Source organism: Macaca nemestrina, chromosome 3, assembly GCF_043159975.1.
Source record: "Macaca nemestrina isolate mMacNem1 chromosome 3, mMacNem.hap1, whole genome shotgun sequence".
Taxonomy (NCBI): Eukaryota; Metazoa; Chordata; class Mammalia; order Primates; family Cercopithecidae; genus Macaca; species Macaca nemestrina.
Genome location: NC_092127.1, coordinates 187,065,792 through 187,085,619, shown reverse-complemented (window position 1 = coordinate 187,085,619; position 19,828 = coordinate 187,065,792). Strand labels below are relative to the sequence as shown.

Genomic DNA, 19,828 nt, shown 5'->3' with positions numbered 1-19,828 from the left:
CACAGGAAAGTGCCCAGCTGCACAGGAAAGTGAAGACTAGAATCATGTCTTAAGCTTTTACCAAGCCATCTATCTGCCCAAGAGGCTGTGCTTGTGCAGGGGGCGGGCCTTTTCTAAAGAACACAAATGTGTTGTGTAGACAAGTGACAGTCCTGACATCTGTTGGTAGAGAACGGAGTGGAAGCAGTGTTCCCGGAGTTGCTTCCCTGAGACAGCTGAGCAGCAGGGTAAGCATGAATGTGGTTAAGACAAATTAGAAACAGAACATTACTATCAATGAAAAATAGGGATCATGTTCCTGTAACTTTAGCAAAAACAGTGGGAGGTCTCCATTTTGTTAATTCCTGCCATTTTCTAGTAATTTCATGAGGGAAAACCTTAAGGGGTCTCAAAGGCACAGAAGGGAAGAAACAGTGGGCAAGGAAGTTGTGCTAGTCCACAGGAGGCCCTGTTCAGAAGAAATGACAAAGGGAGGAGAGTGTCCATGAATCAAAGGGATCAAGAAGCGAGAACAGACAGCATCCACCCACGGTCTCTGGATGAATCCCAAATGAAAACTAAAAGGCATATGAAACCCCTTTCACAACTTTATAAGCCTACCTTGAACTCTGTTTGCAAGTTTTAGCTATGTTATAAGCCTGTTCCCTAGCATTTTAAATTGGTCACTTATGTTTCTGGGAATGGTAAGGGCAAAGAGAAAACAGTTTTAGGTATTTTCCTTTTGTAATCTTTTTTTGTCTTTGCAAAAAGGTACGTTCCCTTCCCATATGTCATAAAGCAATGTATTTTAAAGAAAGCAAAAGCTAAACATTTGAAAATGTTATCTATCTTCTAACACTTGCAGTGAAAGGAGTAAATCCAGGCAAGCAGTTGAAAACATTATTTAAAATGGCCAATAAAAGCAAAACTCTTTGTGCTATACAGAACACTCGGGAGTATTACAAAACCAGGGAGGGAGTAAAAGAATGGCCATTTCTCTATAACCAAATTGAAGCCAGTAAAGTAGAAAATACAATTTCCATTGTGCACCAAATACTCAGAGCACAAGTTAAAGCAAAAACAAAATGGATGTGCACACCAAAACAAAGGTTTTTCTGTAGCATTTATATGAAGAAAATGTGTAAAACATTCTCAATCTGCCCCTCTGAATGGATTATTAAACATCTGTGTGTGTATGTACTTAGAAAATGGGGTGCTAAACAAAGAAAAGTCTCAGATCCCACTGAAAATCTGTTCAGTTTCACAGGCTCTCCAGAAAAATGTGTATGTACCAATTTGTGTGTACAATTTCAGAGCCTTCAAATACATTCTGGGGTCCAATCACATATTTCAGGTTCAGACTCCTGGCTCCCAATATTCCTACAGTTCTGAACAATTAGCAGTCCTCTCATTTCTACAGTCTGTATTTCTTCTACTGAATCTTGGTGGAGGGACTCCAAACCAGAATAAACTAAAAAATAACTTGCTTTAAAGAGTAACTGTTTACTTATTTGCCCTTGGAGGAAAGAACATCCCAATCTCTAGTTGCTTCTATCAAATGCCGTTGGCCATGACTCATCCACTCTTCCTGGTCTTCATACAGCCGCCCACAAAACCAGCACTTAAATACACACTGTGCAGAATCATCAGGCAAGGAATCCACTACCTGGTAGTTGTTTTTATGAACTTTTTTGAGTTTCATTTTCAACATCATTTGCCTTTTAATTTGACTGGCTTCTTCTGCATTCTGGTAGGTCAGGCGTACATGATGCCGTCTGATGCCTAGCTGACACCTAGTCCTCTCTGATAAAACAACTTTGAGGACATTGCCTTTGTATTTATTTATTACCTTCATCACATTGGTCACTTCTGGTGAGTCCACATCAGGGTGGTTTAACACAATGACTGGCTGGTTCCGACGGGGACACTTAATCAACTGATCTGGCTTAGCTGCTATCAGTCGAAGTTGCCTTGCAACCTGAAAAATTGAAGGATCCTTGAGACAGTGGCTGGGTTCAGCCTGAATTTTGTTTTTCTTCTTGGATAAGTGTACTTGTTTGGTTTTATTTCTACTTATAGAAAGACTTCTGGAAAGCAGTCTCCCTTGCTTACTTAATTCACTGCTTCCTTGCTGTCCATGCAAGAGGCCAGTTTTTTTATGGATGGTGCTACAGACTGCACTCTCTTTTCTCAGTTTAGGGCGCAGAGGTGTCTCAATATTTTGGGACATATCTATTGGCCCGCTTTCACTTCTTAAAGGCTCTGAGTCTGCCTGTTTCACAGGGCAAAATGGAACTGGTTTTATTAACTGTGTTTCACTGCAAGGTATGCTGACAGGTGCTTCACATGTAGCCTCTATGATGTGGGCATCCTCAGAGGAATTAAGAACCCTCAACACAGCCCCTTTGGGGATTAACACTGGTGTGGCAACATGAGCCTTCCTGGCCACTCTGCTTTTGGTTTTCCTATTACTGCCATCTGCAAAGTGTGGATATATTTGTTGATGAGTAAGCTGTCCATTACCAGTAACACCACCATCATCCGGAGGTTTCTGAGGAGTACCTGTGGGATGGCCAGGGCCAGTGACTGACACGTTGATTTCTTGAATACCTTCAGAGGTAGCTTTTGAAGTTCCCTTTGATGCCTGTCCTACAGAGCGACGATGTGCACTATTTGAAGCCAAAGATGAAGGCTTGCCACAGGACTCAATTAACTGAGCTATTTTTCTGCGCAACAGTTCAATTGACTTTATTTTAGACGTTGAGCTATTCCACTTAATGCCCTCGGGGACATTTTCAGATCCAGAGCTCAGAGAAAATACTGATGAGATGACTGGGCCATCATTAGTGTTGTGAGTCCTTTCAGAATTCTTTAATTCCAAAGGCTTATCCCCAGGCTGTTGAGATCTATCTTCTCCAGTTATGTTTATATGTAAATACTCACTCTTATGTTGAGAGGAAATCTGGCCTACAGTTGAAACTGCCTTGTGTTCCTCTGTCTGGTTATCTTCCTGCTTTCTATTAGAGGAAACCATTTTTACAGGAATACTGATTTTACTTGTAGATTCCAAGTCATTTTCACTTATAGGCAATAAGCCCTTTTGTCCAGAGAAGGAAAAGGTTGCAGGTGATGCAGCAAAAGGGAGTAACTGCTGTGAGTTACTGTGTAAATTTCTTCCATTTTCAGCAAAACAAACAGCAGCTTTATATGGAAAAGGGTTTGATGCAGCTCCAAGACTACGTAAAACACTGTTTTTAAATACAGATGCTAGAGAATGACCTTTTAAGGCAACGGAAGGAAAAGCAGTTCTATGTGGATACAAATTATTTTTTTTCTGAAAATCCTCAATTGTTTCCGAATTAATGAAGGATTTTCCATTGTTGTGCACACTAGAACTTGGCATAATAAAATCGTAAGACCTTACCCATTTCACATTTTTAAGCTGTTTCTGAACTGAAGGTTGGAAACTATCAATGCCTACGAGTTTTCCAACATTCCTGTCAACTGTCAGTGACTTTGTTTTTTCTGCAGAAAGTATTTTTTCTTGTTCATTTGAACTCTTCTCATTCACCATACGTTCAGAATCACCTCCATTACCCCTTCCAGCTTCAAGGCAATTATTTTCTTCCAGTGGAAACAGTTTCAGAACAAGCTGCTGTGTACCATTGACAACCTTCACGTCTATCAACTGGGCTAAACAGTTTGCAGGAACAACTAGTTCTGCTGGTGCAACAACTGTCAATGGCATACCTGGCTGAACAGGTTCTTTAGCAGGGGATAACACTTCTACTTCAACATTTTTGTTCTCAAATAGGTTGACTTCATTTGGCTCAGACAGGGTCATTTTATTTGGAATACAAACTACATCTTTTTGGTATTCCTTTGGTTCAGGTAACAACATGATATTGTGCATTTTGTCTTTATTTGCATGGAGTGAGAAACCTGACAGTTGATCTGACCACTTATTTTGAAATGCAGTCCGTGGACTGGAAGCTTTTAGAAGCTCTGGGTTTTGTTTTGAAGTTCCGGTTCTTTTTGGCTCCAGCTTGGCAACAGCTTTGACTGGCCGTTTCGCACCTGCCCTTTCATGTACTCTCTTTGTGTGTTTGACAATATAATCATTTCTGATAGCACCATAGTCACAATACTCACACTGATAAGGAAATATGCCTGTGTGTTTCACCAAATGCCTCTGAAACTCTCCTTTCGTATACGAAATGTAGCTGCAGTGAGAACAAATGAATTTAATCTCCTCGTGTTGAAGGGTGTGCTTTTTGTACTGCAACGGGTCCTTTGTGGAAAATCGACATTTATCACAATAGTATTTGCCTGGCTTAAAGTTCCTTACCTTAAATTTGTTACTGACAGGACTTGAGAAGTTTTCAGTTTTATTTCCAACATGAGTAGCACTGGGATTATTGCTCACAAAATGAAAATTGGGAGGAGCTGCACCGAGGCTGCACTGGAAGCAGACATATATACCGTCCTTCCCTGTACCCTTCTGCAAATCTTGAAGAGAGATCTTGTGAACACTTTTGCACTTTGCACATGTAGCAATGGTCATCATGGCAGCCTCTGCCTCTGAGCCTTGATACAAAAGGGTTTGTGCTTCTTGTCTATCTGGGCGAGGTGTTCCATTAGCATCAGGCTGTTTGGGTGACATGGTCAAGGAATTATGTCCACCCTTCAAGTGTGTAGTGTATAGCTGCTGTCCAATATCCTTCATCTTATCTGCATTTCTAAAAACAGCCAACTAAAATTCAGAAAGTTTTCACATGATAAAATCCTTAGGAGATATCCTTCTATACAGTTTGTGATGGGTAGGGGAGCAGCTACTTCTTGGGTGCATACTTAATTATCTTTTTTTATACACTGTCACAGTAGGTGCATGATCCCAAAATATGACTGCTTTCAGCTCTCTGACATTCCAGGTAACACTAAAGGAAAACAAAATTATAAAGCATGATTAATATAAGAGTTTGGCTAAGCTATTAACAAACTTATCTATATTTTAATGACCTTGGACATTTTATGGTAAATCTCAACATACGATTTTAGACACGTTATAACAAGAACACAACACAGTTGGCAAGTAAGCCTAAATTGAAACCATTTTCAAACTCAGCCCCCTATAAATTACCATTTTAGCCAAATCATCAATGAACACAGGTATACCAGGAGCAAGCACATCACAGCAGCCATTCAGGACAGCCTTTGATCAGTGAAAGTCATTTTCAAGTGTCAGCACATCTTTCATAGGTATAATTTCATATTAGCTTCACAAAAATGTCATACAGGACACTGTCAGTTCAGTTTTTGAACAAGTTAGTTATCAAGTGGTTCACATTTGTTTCAACATTATAGATTACCAGCTTGAATACCAACTCTCTCTCTCACACACTTAATTTGCTTTCATGAGTGGTAAGAAGCCCATAATACTGACAATGATAGCAAGCCTGCTGCAACATCTTATTGGGAATCTACTATCTGCTGGGCATTATTCAAAAGTGCTGTAAGGCAGTGAATGAAAGCAAATCAGTCCCTATCCTGGTGATGCATACACTGCAGAGGGGGAAACAGATTACATATTTGCCAATTGTGGTAAGATACTTGAGAAAAGAAATACCATAAAGCAAGGCCAACAGGACAAGGAAGGTCACGGTGATGAGGTTGCAGGGCTGGGTGTGGAGGTGAGGACAGTCAGAAAAGGCTTCATGCTAAGTTCATGTCTGAGCAGAGACCTGGGGGCAACCACAGTAAGCAGTGGCTGGTGGAAAAGGGGTGTTTCCAGCAGAGAAAAGGCAAAGATCTGGGGGAAGTGGACCTGCTGCTCGTGAGGAACAGCAAGGGGAATGGGGAACAGAAGACATGTTCCAGGAAAGACAATAACCCAGTATTGTACGGACATGGCAGGGGAGAGGCTGGGGCAGAAAGGAGATCACGGATGGCCTGGCCTGGGACACAAGAGGTGACAAATGTTTTCTAGAGCATGTAAGCACTCCAATATACACAGAGTGACCTTTTTTTTTTTTTTTTTTTTTTTTTTTTTGAGACAGTGTTTTGCTCTTGTTGCCCAGGCTGGAGTGCAATGGTGCAATCTTGGCTCACCGCAACCTCCGCCTGCAAGGTTCAAGCGATTCTCCTGCCTCAGCCTCCCGAGTAGCTGGGATTATAGGCTTGTGCCACTATGCCCAGCTAATTTTGTATTTTTAGTATAGACAGGGTTTCTCCATGCTGGCCAGGCTGGTCTTGAACCCCTGACCTCAGGTGATCTGCCTGCCTCAGCCTCCCAAAGTGCTGGGATTACAGGCACTGGCCAGAGTGACTCCTTTATACAATCTTTTTAAAGACACTTATTTTCCCAGAATATGCTGAACTAGGAGCGTAACAAAATCCGTTCTAGTTTGGAATCTGCTAAAAGCCTTTCTTTCATGACTTAAGATAATCACTTAGATCTTCTGAACCTCAGTTTTTCATCTGGCAACTAGACTTAGGAACAATTATCCAATCCCTCCCAGAGCCACTATGATGATTAGAATGCTAGAATATAAGAACGCTAGAGTGTTTCGAGTCCTTCTCCCAGTGTCAAGAGGCAAGAGGGACTCAGTCAGTGTTTGTTCAATGACAATGATGGGTAGCAACACAGGTAGCTTCCTTCTGGCACAGTGCTAACAGGTCAAGAGCCATATAAAGGTAGTCTGAAAGACCGACGTGGGGGAGTGAAAAAGCCCCTCCATAGGGCTCAAGAGATACAACAGTAATGCACTCAGATCTGGTGTAAAACCTGCCCTTTGGAAAGCACCAAAATAACATACCATATCTGATGATAAGCTGTATTTTCTTTGGCAGTGTTGTCTTTTCCTACTCTACTTTTGCCAAAGACAGTTACCTTCTTCAAAAGCAGTTTCCAGCATGAAATCAGGCCCTCAATCAGACTTGCCCTATCTTAAGTATGCATACAACACTTAAGACATCAAGCAGATGGAGACCTGCAGGGTTGCAGTGGGGGGTTGGAGAAACATCTATCCCCTCAATGTTGAAACACACATACCTGTGTAAGGGGATCATGATTTTGGACAGGACACATGAATGCCTCAAGCTGGCAAACAATACATGGCCAAAGATAAGGCCTTTCACATTACACTGCATTTCTGGTAGAGACAACACCACTTTCAGGAGTCTTTATGAGAAGCTGGCACACACTTTTAATTTCCAAATTTGCAGAGGCTTTAGTGAAGGAAGACGAAGTAACTCCCAGGATTTCTGCTGCTCATCAAGCGACCTCAAGCAGGAACTCACCTGCATCTCTTATTCATCTATTAAAAACAGGCCCATGACTTCTATGCCCAGTCTGACACTGCTGATCCTCAAAATCACATACTTTATCATCTAAAGAATGCTACTATCATCAACATAGTCATGTCAGCATTGGTATCCAGGTAAAACAGAAAAGCTGCAGCAGCAGCCAGAACCCAAGAAAACCAAAGCCTAAGGAATGAAGAGGCTTAAGACTGGTGATAAGGGGGATCTGATCCAGCAGTTCTCAACCTGGAAAAGCCTCAGAATCAGAGCAAAAATGGACAATTTCCCAGGCTTCATCTAAAAGTGAGTGAATCTAAGTCTCAGGAGAGAAGGAAGGAAAAGAGATTTTTGTGGCTTGTAAAGGCACCCTAGGTAATCCTGATGAAAAGCCAGCATTCCAAATTACTGGTTGAAGCTTCTGAGAATATTTAAATCCTTAAAACATCTTCTGCAATTGACCATGCAGCTGATAGTTTAATATTGCCATAAACAAAAAACCATTTCCCTCTACAGGCAGCCAATTTTATTTTCACATAGTTCTCATTACCAACAATTTACCCTTAAATGAAAGAGAAATCAGCTTTCCTATAAATTTCCTTGTTCTGCCTTGACTCTGAAGCAACAAAAATAAACTTAATTCCTCTTGACCAACCAGTTACCAATCTGCACATCTCTCATCCTCACTTCTCAATTCTGTTCAAAAGATTTGCATACAAGTTGGTATCTATGTTTATGCTTTGACCTACCAGTCTCATAATACTAGTGTGAGTGTGAGAAAGAAACTTGCCTGCCACAATTTGCTTACCAACTATTTCAACAAAACACCCTCTATATTAGCCCTAAGAAATTCTCAACTAAGTCATGTGACAAGATTCCTCTATTTGAACAATTATCCAAACCAGGATTCCACTGGCTCATTTTCAGTGTTTCAGCCTCTTGCTCAGCCCCCAGGAGTCTTCAAAAATCACAGAAGGCACTTTGCCATTTTTCTCTCTACGTCCCTTCAAAAGTTGGGGGTGGGGAGGTATCATTGATTCTAAAACTGAATACTTGAAAATCTGAGACAGACTGGGCAGTAAGATCATGTCCATCAGCAAGGAATGGAGAGCATCCCAGCCAAGGAAAGTCCCCAGAGAATACACCAAGCCAACCAGAATGCATGAGGAAGGCAGAGTCCTCTTGGAGAGGCCTCTGCAAAACTTTCTCAGCAGTTATTTTGAATTAAGAATCCATAGGAGCAAGTGCCAATATGAAGCATGCAGCCACAATTATTAGCAAATGCAGTGCGATGGGGAAGGCAGGACATCTGGGCCGTAACTGGAATATGTCACCTGTTTGAAAGTATCTTCTTGGCTTCTAAACTATGCTCAAAAGAATGCAATGTTACTACATTGCCACATCCCTCTGTGCAAGTGAAAAAGATGTGAGATTTCTTCATAACAAGTAGATGGGAGTTCTCTTTCGCCTTTGTAACCTGTGTGTCTAGTGACAGGGGAAAATGCATCTAAGATGTAATACTCTAAGACAAAGATAAATGGACACAGCCGCATGAAGAATGAAGATGGCTCCGACGTTGGTATTTATACAGGGACGCTCCTGAGGGACAGCAAGCCTATCTATATAAAAGGCTCTCAGCCCATCCCTTCCACACAACGTACTCCATGGTTCACATCCAAGTACACACACCTGTGAAGCTGAGTCATCTTGGCAAGTTATGGCCCTGGGGGTGGATGACCAACGAGTACAAAAGACCCTGGAGACAAAGCTGTGCATGGGTATGCTGGAACTGAAAGGGTACTCAATAAATCACTATTATAAACAGCAGGGTCAGTGTTTGCCTACCCTGAAAACTCGCAACATCTGTTACAAAAGCCTCTGCATTTGACATCTTAAGACTTTCAGATGGCTTAGGAAAGCACTCAAAAACACAGAAAATAGTATCATTAATTTTATGGCACAATAAATAAGATGCCCATTTATTAATTTGCCTGTTTTCAAAAAATTATTTAGCAACATACAGTGAGTTTTCTAATGTAGAATGATATACAGCATGAGCCAAAGATGACTGCCACGCACCAAAGGCGAGTGGCACAGTGTGTCACAGATGTGCTCTCTGGACTGAGTCTTATCTTTCTTCAAAGGAAAGACCTGAAAATAGCCCTGAATGCATTCACTGTTGGTGGGTTTTCTTTTGATTTTGAGCTCACTTGCCCTGTTTTCTTAAAAACTTCTTATGGAGACATAAAAACAAAGTATCGAGTTTGGAAGAATCCAGATCAGTGACATTGTGAACTATAAAAAAACATAAAAGACTGTGTAAGTTCCTATTAAAAATGAAGTATTTGACTTCTAAATATTGGAAACATCTAATGCTCAATAGAATTAGAAGAGAAATAAGTTGTAACACAGTGTTTAAAGCTAGAGATTCAGGAATCAGATTATAAGGTTTAAAATCCCAGCTCTATCACTTTCTAGATATATGACCTGGGTATGCAAACTGTTTTGATTCCTCACCTGTAAAATGAGACAAACAGTACATACCTACCCTACAGAGCTACTGGGAGGATTAAATTACTGACATATCATAAGCTGTTAAAAATATTATTTTCCATTTTTAATTTAAAAAAATACCAATCACATAGTCAGAGGGGCTAAAATACAATTTTCTTAGCTGCCTAATTAACTGCTCTACTCAGAACATGCCCTGAATCTCACTTTATATTTTAATCTTATTTGTCTGGTTATACAGCCCAAAAGATAATTTACCTCTGTGGCAAAACCAGCCACCTAGCTTCAGTGCAAAGGGGCTAACAGCCATTTATAATCACCATAGAAAAGATGCTCCAACTACAAGAGTACTCACTACAATATAGGTTTATATATAAACTAGTTACTAAACTACCTTTTCCTCACCCACTTCTCTCAAAGTTCAGCCAAAGTGTGAAATATCCCTGTAGCAAATGAATGTGTTTCTGTGATAAATGTTAATGTGAAAAGGTGGCCAGTTATATCGCATACATGCTACATGGACCACCACATACATTTCTGTTCATGAGATGCCCAGCAAGCTCAGTGTTAGCTGACTGTGCCTGCATCGTTTTCGGATGGAGAAGCAGACTTAAGCAGCTCTTTTCAGGAATTCTGACCCCAGAGTCCTCCTTTGAATGTAGCCTCTACCATACTCATTGCTGGGGCAGGGTATAGCTGCTGTACCTATGAAGATCACAATGGAATGGGTGGAAAGGTTTACGGTTCCATCTCTGATCCTGTCCCTTATTTGCAGGGTCCTTCGGCAAATAATTTTTCTCTGTGCATTGACAAGCAAGGAATAATGCTTTACCATCAGCAAACTTAAAGGGCGATCAGGAGATGCAAACTAGATATGTATGCAAAGCATTAAGCCCAATGGCATAACCACTTACAAATTGTATCTATATTCCTTCTGTCTCTTTCACCATAGCAAAGGCTTGTCTAGCTTTCCCAGTAACCAAAATTTTAAAACAATTCTACCCCAAAGTGCCCAGTAAACACTTAAAATTAATCAGGAAAAAAAATTTCAAAATTAGACATCAACTGCCAACATTTCCCCAGTAGGATGATATTGAGGAAGAAACTGTTGCCTCAGAAAGAGCTTTTTCAGACCACTAATATGAATCAGAAGCAAAGTGCTGAGTGAACAGATTTAAAAGGGGGAAAAAATCCATTAAGTGTCATAACCTTTTTGTCAAACTACCTTGCAATGAGATGACTGAATTGCAAATTGATTGCCATCTTGATGATGAAAAATACTTCCAAATGCTGTTGACAAATGTACCATCCTTGGGATCCTAGATTTCCATCTGAAACCAAGTGTACTGCTTGGGCAGCAGAATGGACCAAGAAGGCTGCAGGAGACAGCCCGATTCCTCTGCTTTCCAGGTGAAAGCAGCTGAGTGTAACACAGTAGAGAATAACGACCTTGGGACATCAAGAACAAGGTTCAAAACCTAGGTGTCTGGTTTACTAGCACATGATTTCAAACTTGTTAACCTATCTGAGCCTGAATGTTCTCACTCATAAACTGAGAATATTTCTCATTTATACAGTTGATGTGAGGATAAATGAGAAAAGGGTGTATGCAAGTGGGAGGTAACTTTATGCTTGGCAAAGAGTAGATGTTTCGTTAAGAAATCAGTCAGTATATTTTTTTAAGATGCCCTCACAGGTAGAAGAATTCAATAATGTCCAGAGAAGCAGATACTGCTTAGCTTAACAAATGAATCTGATGAGGCAAAAGTCTATATCAACATGAGTTCATTAGTCGGCAGGAAGTGAGGGTCTTCTCCCCACCCTGTCTACAGGGAATATTCTAGAGATTGACTTGACACTGCTGTGCACATCAACTAAGTCTATATCAGAAAACAAAGGAAATGATACTATAGGCTTTTTCTTAACATTTTAAGAAAAAAATCTTTCTAAAAAAGAATACAGCCAGTATTAGAGTGCGTAATGTTTAAAACTTCAACTTTGTATGTGAAAAAAAAATGTGAAAGAGCAAATGTGCTCTTGTAAGCATTAAAAATACATATGGTAAAAATAAGGTAGTATTACAAGGAATATTACAAAATTTTATGTCATGAAGCACACCAAATGACTCCAGGTCTCTAAAGGTGCTAAAAATGAGACGTGTTTATTTCAAAAAAGAAATCAAAAAGGGATTTCCTTTTTGCCTTAAAAATGTGCAGAAAAAAATGGATTGAGTTTAATAAAACAGTATAATCAAGCACAGAAAAAATATCTTCCATTAAACCAGTAGTTCTTAACCCTCACTGCATTAGGGCAATTGGCCTGTCATGTGCCCGGGATATTAAACTTATTTTTTAGAGGAGGTCCCTGGGACAACTGATCACCCCACTGCACACCAGAATTACTTGGAAGCTTCAAAAATGATGTCCCCCACCACCCCCAAGACTCCACTGTAATTGGGAAAGAGGTGGGGATATTGGGATTTTTAAAAGCTTCCCAGGTAATTCTCACATGCAGCTATGCAGCCAAGGCTGCAAACCACCTGACATTACAGGTGCACGTGCACTTGGGAATGGCAAGAATAATATCGACATCCTTGTACAAGATTTTATATTCTTGTGGGTGCCTGGAGGTGGGGTGAGGCCACCACCCCGGGGCTGTAATGGGACAAGCAGACTCAGGGTTCCACCCTTGCGTAGCCCTGTGACCTTGGAAACACCAATGATGCTCTCTGTAAAGTGTATAATGAGGTATCTACTTTGCAGATTCTTAGAAATTTGGATGTTCCTGGCACAGTGCCTGGCATAGTGTGAGTACAATGAGCACTGCCCAGGACTGTTTTATCCCCACACCTGCTGTGGGCTGCCATTTTTAAGGAGTCTAACAGAAGATGGAGAGAAGTAAATGGGTATGATAAGTAGAGTAGTGAATGTTCTATCAATGATCTGATTAGAGTACTCTCCCAGTGGCTGGCTGCTTGTCAATCCCGGAGCACCTTGGCCCTTGGCCCAAGTCAGATGGAAAGACTGCCTGCATAAGCAGGTTCCTATGTTACCTCGAAACTTCTCAAAGCCAGCCTTCAATTATCTGCTTCTTCCCTGATAACACGTCTGCTGAAGTTATATGGCTTTCTGAAGATCAGAGTTGGTGAACAGCAGCAAGTGTGTCCAGTCTTACATTCTTTGTTTTCTGCTACCCTGCTGTGTGAAGCTGTGAAATGAAGCCATAGACAGTATCTGCTGCCACTTCAGCACTGTTCTTACTTCCTGCCTGGAGCCTTGGAGTTGCAGATACAAGTAAAAAATGTGGCAAGTCCCATGGGCTCTTCCTTCTCTTTCAGGCCTTCTCTTCTCAGGCGTGGAGTGCCATGAGTTTCACAACCTCAGGCCCTGGTGTAGGCTTCTACATCAGAACCCTGGGGGTCAGCAAGGCTGCACAAAGAGGCCTGCAACAGAAGCCAAACACTTGGGTTTAAGTCCTGGACAGGCATAGCCTTGGTTTCTCAGAGAGTGCTGAAGATAAGGGGAATGAGCCCCAGAAGTGGTTCTCAAGCAGGGGTGTATGGCAAAGTCACCCACGGAACTTAAAAAGGATTCCCAGGACTCACATGCAACCTAGCAAATCAGGTTACCATTTCCTGGGGTGGGGCTCAGGCATATGGTTGAAAATTCTCCCTAGTTGATTTTGATGCCTCCCCACCCTCACCCCATGATGACAATGTTTAGACTGGCTGATCTGTAGCTGCTTTCACTCCAAGGATGAATCCTGGAAATTGCAGTTAGCTGGGTTTGCATAACAAAGAAAAAGGAGTAGACAACAGGCGGTTTGAGAACAATCAAAATTGGGAAAACCCTCCCTGGTAAGGATCTTGTTTATCATGATCAATAGCAAAGGGTTTGGCCAAGGCAGGCACTCAGTAAGGTTCGTATTGGTTGAAAGAATGAGTGAACGAATGAAAGAGCAGCCTTCACAGAGACAAAAATAAAATGTTCTTTGTTCTTCCTTTTGCACAAAAACTGGCCCCGACCCCCTTACTTAAAGGCAAATAAATCTCTAGAGATCAATGGATTTTTTAAAATTGCCATTTTGCATTTTTAAAATCTTCAGATTGGGCATAGTACATCAGAAAGGAGTTCCAATAAACAAAGTAATGCCATCCTTTGTCTGCTCTTTTCAAATTGCATTTGCAATGAATGTTATCAGCATAACAAAACTGTCTACATACAAAAGTGTTATTTTTCAAGGCTAAATGATCCAAGATGAAAGTAATTTTTAAGAATTGCATCCTAGGTTAAAGATATCAGTATTACACAATTTTAAAAAAGAACTATTTGTATCCTACTCAAAGAGACAACAGTATATAACATTGGTTTCTAAAACAATATTTCCTGAACCCTTGGATGTGTACTGACATCACAGGCTGGGCTGAACTCTGCTCTATGTGACTCGAGAGAGAGAAAGAGATGCATTACCATCTTCAGTCTCTGCTCTACTGTAGAAGAGTACTGCAAGCTTCTGGAGACCCAGTTTGCCTTAACTCTTGGTGATTTCAAGTCTAAACTTAGGATGGTTTAAGGATTCTAACACAACATTAGATTTTAGCTACGTAGATATCTACTTTTAAATAGGACATAATGTTCAGTAGTTCATTTTTTTTTTAATGTTACGTTGACAAATCGTTCATTATTCCAATTTTTAAAGTCAGAGGTATTTTAACGGGATACATTAGACAATTTACAAAGACTTAAGTGTTTTCTCCCGTTCGCTCTTTTGGCTTTTCCTTTCTGGTTGAGAAACTTTCATTCTTTTGAACCCTGAAATTTCTTGGCTTTATAGAGCCCCAAACCCCAAAGACACCAAGATAAGACGGGCACGCCGGGATGGGGAGGTCCCACAATGACATCAGCATTTGGAACAATTCAAACCTTCACTGTATCTTCTCACTCAACCTCCTAAGTCCTCACCCCCCGCAAAAGATGCGCAGAATCTCGATGGACGAGCCCACCCCTGAGACCCTCTCAAGGAAAGACAATGCCAGGCTGGTTTTGGAGTTTATTGTCGGCACGCTCCCCCGATGGCAAGCAGCATCCGAGGCGAGCGCGCCTAAGCCTGGGCGCTCAGAGGACGAGGCCAGGTGCAGCGGGCTCATCGTCGTCTCCCAGAGGGGCCCGCTCGCCGCGAGGGAAGGCCGGGATTCTTCCAACCGAAGAAAACCAAAACCGTCAATGCTCAGCTCGGAGGCCCGCAGGAGGCTTTAAAAATGGCCTCCTGACGACACTTCCTGCTTGGCGCGGACGGTAGGAGCCCTCGGAGGAGGCATCCTTCATAACGCTGGGGGCGGGGAGCGCAGGCTGGGCCAGCGGCACCACACGAACTGCCCCGCGGGATGCCGCCACCCCGCCCCGGTCGCCCTAGTGCGTCGGGTGAGTCCGTGGGGTCGAGGCGCACAAAGGCGAGCTGGGGGCGCCGGGCCGGACCCCGACCCCAGGCCGGGCCCGCGTCCCTGCTCAACACGCGCCAAGCCGCGGCCCGGGCCCCCACCCCAGCCAGTGCCCCACGCCCACCAGCCAGAGCCCGCGTTTGGCCTTCCCGGTGCGGCTCGCCACGACGCCAGCTCGCAGCGTGGGCACGCGGGGCCGTGGCCGCGCGACCCGCCCCGGCCCGGCCCCGTCAGGCCCCCGCCCCGCGCGGCCCCACGACCCGGCCGCAGCCGGCGCTTCGGTCACGTACACGCGGATCCAGGGGCCCTTGCCCTCCCGCTCAGCTACTTACCCAGCAGGCCGGATTCGGGTGCCAGGTCCCGGCAAAGGGGCGTCTACACCGCCGGCCGCAGACCTCCGGCGCCGCGCCCGCTGTAGGTCCCTACCCGGGGGGCGGAGCCCGCGCAAGCCCCGCGCGTGCGCAGTGTGAAGCGGCGGCCCGGCTCCAGCGAGGCCGGCGCCTGAGGTCTCTAAGGCTGCGCCCGCCCCCGCCGGGCTTCTAAGCTGTCCAGAGCGGGAAGCCTCAGACCCGGCCCAGCCCCACTTCTGGGCTTACAGCTTGACCCAACACGTTCGCAGGGTAGCGAGCGAGGTCCACACTTAGCCATGCTGCAGGCTCAGAGCCTCCTCTGCAAAAGAAGGATTCGGCTTCGGTCCTGGCCCAGTCCGCCATCCCCGGGAGCCTGCCTGGTACCGGGTCCCGCCGGGGGCGGCCTTGGCGCCTGCCCCCAGGGAGCCTGCAGCCTTGCAGCGGGTGAGTGAAAGCGAGAGAAAAGGAGCTCAGGTCCTCAGCCTCCAAACTCATCCTTCTTGGAGAGCTTCAGTGAAAGAGATGGCCTTGAAGTCCTGGGTACAAATCCTGACTCTCCCGACTCCTTTACGTCTTAGCTACTGGACCATGGAGAGAAAGTCCCCTGACCTCTCTCAGTGTCTTCATTTCTGAAGATGAGGAAGGTCGGATGTGAGGCGCAAAGCCTCCTCTAGCAGTTGGGCGTTGTGAGGGTCAGAGGGGACAATGACTGGGAGTCTGGAGACGGTGTGAGCTCATTTAATGCCAGAGTTTCTTTCCTGCCTCGTGGACTTAAGTGCTATTTTGGGCAAACCAAATGCCCTCTAGATACACCTGCATCTACGATCTGGAAGGAAGACATATTTAGAATAGAGCCGCTAAGAGGAAAGAGGACCATATTGCCAGGTCCCGCATAATCAGTGACTCCCCACAAAGTGAAACTGCTCTCCAGCAGGGGCTGGTTGAGGCACGGGAGCAGCGTCACTGGGAAGTACAGTTTCTTCGGGATGAACAGCTAAAGTTTATTTCAAAGCTCTGGAAGCGGGCGGGGGGGGGGGCGGGCAAGGCTGGTTTTCATCACCTTCCTGTTGGCGGCCAGAGGTCGGCGTGCACGGACAGCAGCCAGTATGCTGCACAGAGGAGATGTGGGGCTGGGCAGTAGTACCCCACGGAGAAGCGGAGTTGAGGAAGACAGGCTCAGCCACAAGTCCAGCCGCTGGCCAAAACCTTCGCCACTGAAATATCAGGAGCCGAGCAGAAGAAATAGCAGCCCAGAGAGCAAATCCTTCTCCCTGCCTTAGGCTGCAGTGCTCCTAACCCCGGTCCTGATCAGGGAGCTGCTAGGCTCCTGGTTTTCTATCTCCTAGGGCTCAGAGAAGCTAAGGAACCTCTTCTCAGAAAAACACATTTATGTGCAGATAGCTCCTATCAGAGGCAATATGCCAGAGAGTTCAAAGTATCCCTCAAGAGTAGGGTCAAGTTGGGAAGGGCATTGGGAATCCAAACTAGCAGCCACTGCCTGAAAATCTCTAGTGGCAAAAAGAGCCACATCAGGAAAAACTATTAATTCTAAGTACTGGAGAATTTGAGGTCTAAACATTAGAGAAAATGTTCCTAAACTGTAGCCCAAATTGTTGCCTCTCCTTATAACTTCTACTCATGGCATCACAGTTCTGCCCTCTTAAGTCACACAGAATTGATGCAAGGTACCTACGGGTCTCCTGGGAGTTTCTCTCAAGTTAGAACTGGTTATGAATCCCCGTTCGGGCACACAGAAGTTATGAGCCTGTCCGAACCTCAGTTTCTCATGTAAAATTCAGTGTACAATAGGTCCTTCCTCCCAAGGGGGTTGTCAACATTAAACAAGAGAAAGCAAGTCAGGACTTACCACAGTCCCTGGCAGATAGAAGTGAGTGTTAACTTACTCTTCAGTAGCCCAGATTCAGGGAGATGAAATGCTTTGTGGAGAGTCTGGAAATGGGATGTTTACAGCCTGAAAAAGGGTCAAGGAAAGACAAACTACTTCAGCAGAAACCTTTAAGGTTGATGTCCCCAAAAGTCTTCTGATGCTTGCAAATGTGAATCATCGCACATTCCCTACACTTATGTCTGCCCTTCATTGTCTTCTTCCCCACCCGCAGCTTAGTTTGCCTAAATTCCATGGATCACTTCTGTCACGAGTTGAATTGTTTCCCAGAAAAATACGTTGAAGCGCTAATATCCCCCACCCCCAACTTACAGATGTGACCTTATTTGGAAACAGGGTCTTTACAGATGTAAGACAAGGTCATTAGGGTGGGCCCTTATCCAATGTGAATGGTGTCCTTATAAGAAGAGACACAGAGAGGAAAATGCCATGGGAAGACACGGAGACACACAGGGAGAAGAAGCCATGGACAGAGGCAGAGATTGGAGTATACAGCCACAAGCCAATGGTTGTCGGAAGATGGAAGAGGCAGGAAGGCCTCCTCTAGAGGATTCAGAGGGAGCAAGGCCCTGCGGACATCTTGATTTCAGACTTCTAAGCTGACAGAACTGTGAGACAATACATGTTTGTTTGGTACAGCCACCCTAAGAAACCAATGCACCCTCCTAGTTATGACTACCTAATGTAGGAGAGAAGAGGGAAGACGTGAACCAGTCACTGAGTATAAGATTTGGGAGCCAACATTCATTCATTCACTCATTCATTAAACAAAACATGTATTTGGCCAGGCGCGGTAGCTCATGCCTGTAATCCCAGCACTTTGGGAGGCCAAGGCGGGTGGATCACCTGAGATCAGGAGTTCAAGACCAGCCTGGCCAACAAGGTGAAACCCCGCCTCTACTAAAAATACAAAAATTAACTGAGCGTGGTGGCAGGTGCCTATAATCCCAGCTACTCGGGAGGCTGTGGCAGGAGAATTGCTTGAACCCAGGAGATGGAGGTTGTAGTAAGCCAAGAACGAGCCACTGCATTCCAGCCTGGGCAACAGAGCAAGACTCTGTATCCAAAACAAAACCAAAAACTATGTATTGAATGCTCTTTCAGTGCAGGCACAGGCTAGTGCTCAGGCTAGAGGAATGAGGAACAGGGTAAGGCTCAGCCCTCAGGGAACATGCATTTCCGGACCACAAGCCTTACAGATGAAATGACCAGGACTTGGGAGATGAGCTGTAAGCCATGAGTAGGAAAGCTGCCACAAGAAGACAGAGAATGGGGGAGAGGGGAGCATGTACAAAGGCCCTGAGGTGGGTGCTTTTGAGGAAGAAAAGGAAAGGCAGTGTGGATTTAGATAATTCTAGGCGCCTACAAAGCGTGATCTTAGAGAGCCCTTCATCGAATTCTGCCAGTGGGGAGCTTGGGGCTCAGAGGAAGGCCTCCGCGAGCTTTCCATGATCATCCTTTCTCTTGCTCTGAACTTCCCTCCATGCTTCATTACCCAGTTTTATATTCTCTCTGGCCTCTAGCACTCCCGAATATTATATGACTTGACAAAAACAGCACTGTCCATTGGAAACGAGCCAGGTCTCTAACACCCAGGTCGGAGCACAGACACGTCAATCTCAGACCCTTCAAGGCTTTATGAATGGACAGGAGATCCCAGAAAGTCGCTTTTTCTTTCTTTTAAAACATTTCAGAAGTTTCTAGTAACTTCCTTGAGCTACTAGAAAGGAGGTTTGCACATCTGTAAAGGAAGGATAAAGGCCCCCCAAGCTCCGATAAGACAGCCCCGGTTCTCAAGCTTACCTCGCCTCACAGTCCTGGGGTGCAGGAGGTTGAAGATGTAGAGTCCGAATCCCTAACTCATTTGCCATCCTTCCAGCTGTGTGGCCTTGGCCAAGTTACTGCCAGTCTCTGAGATGTCTTCTCAACTGCAAAACAGGAGTAACTGGAGCAACCTTTCGTGGAGGAGGGTGTTAGGCGCTAGGGCGTGGCTAAGGCGGGGACCACGTCCCAGCCACCCTTTCCCGCCCTGCGGCACAGGCCCCATCCTTCAGCTCTCCCCGCCGCGCACACTCAGCTCGGCCTCCGCGGCTGCCGCGGAAGCGCGCCGTGAGGCTGGAGGGGCCACGAGCGGCGCGCTGGGCATGCGCGCCCGTTAGAGCCTCGAGAGGCGCCGGGCCGCGCTGCGCTGCGCTGCAGTACCGCCCGCGGCCTGCAGCGTCGCTGCGCGCCCGGCTGGCTCAGCTCCCGGTGTAGAGCTCTACCCCGGCGCCGGCAGGCGGTGCAGCCCGGCGCTCACCTGGGCACCCTGGCTCCTGTCCGCCCTGTGCTTCCGAGAATCGGGAA

The 19,828-nt window shown here is 44.8% G+C and overlaps 1 protein-coding gene across 5 annotated transcripts; it reads right to left on the bottom strand.

Annotated features, from left to right (window-relative positions):
- Nucleotides 1–9: 9 nt before the first annotated feature.
- On the bottom strand, nt 10–19,478 carry LOC105487959 (zinc finger protein 518B). Of its 5 annotated transcripts, none has more exons than XM_011751620.3 (3): nt 19,286–19,478; nt 17,444–17,548; nt 10–4,916 (listed from the first exon to the last, which is right to left on the bottom strand). In XM_011751620.3, exon 3 carries the CDS (start codon nt 4,703–4,705, stop codon nt 1,487–1,489), a length of 3,219 nt encoding a protein of 1,072 aa, XP_011749922.2. In that variant the 5' UTR covers nt 4,706–4,916; nt 17,444–17,548; nt 19,286–19,478; the 3' UTR covers nt 10–1,486. The 5 variants fall into 5 exon arrangements, with proteins under 5 accessions (XP_011749922.2, XP_070949969.1, XP_070949968.1 ...); XM_071093868.1 differs by having other exon boundaries at nt 17,481–17,548; XM_071093867.1 differs by lacking the exon at nt 19,286–19,478 and adding an exon at nt 12,842–13,231 and having other exon boundaries at nt 17,444–17,459.
- Between the last annotated feature and the right edge of the window lie 350 nt (nt 19,479–19,828).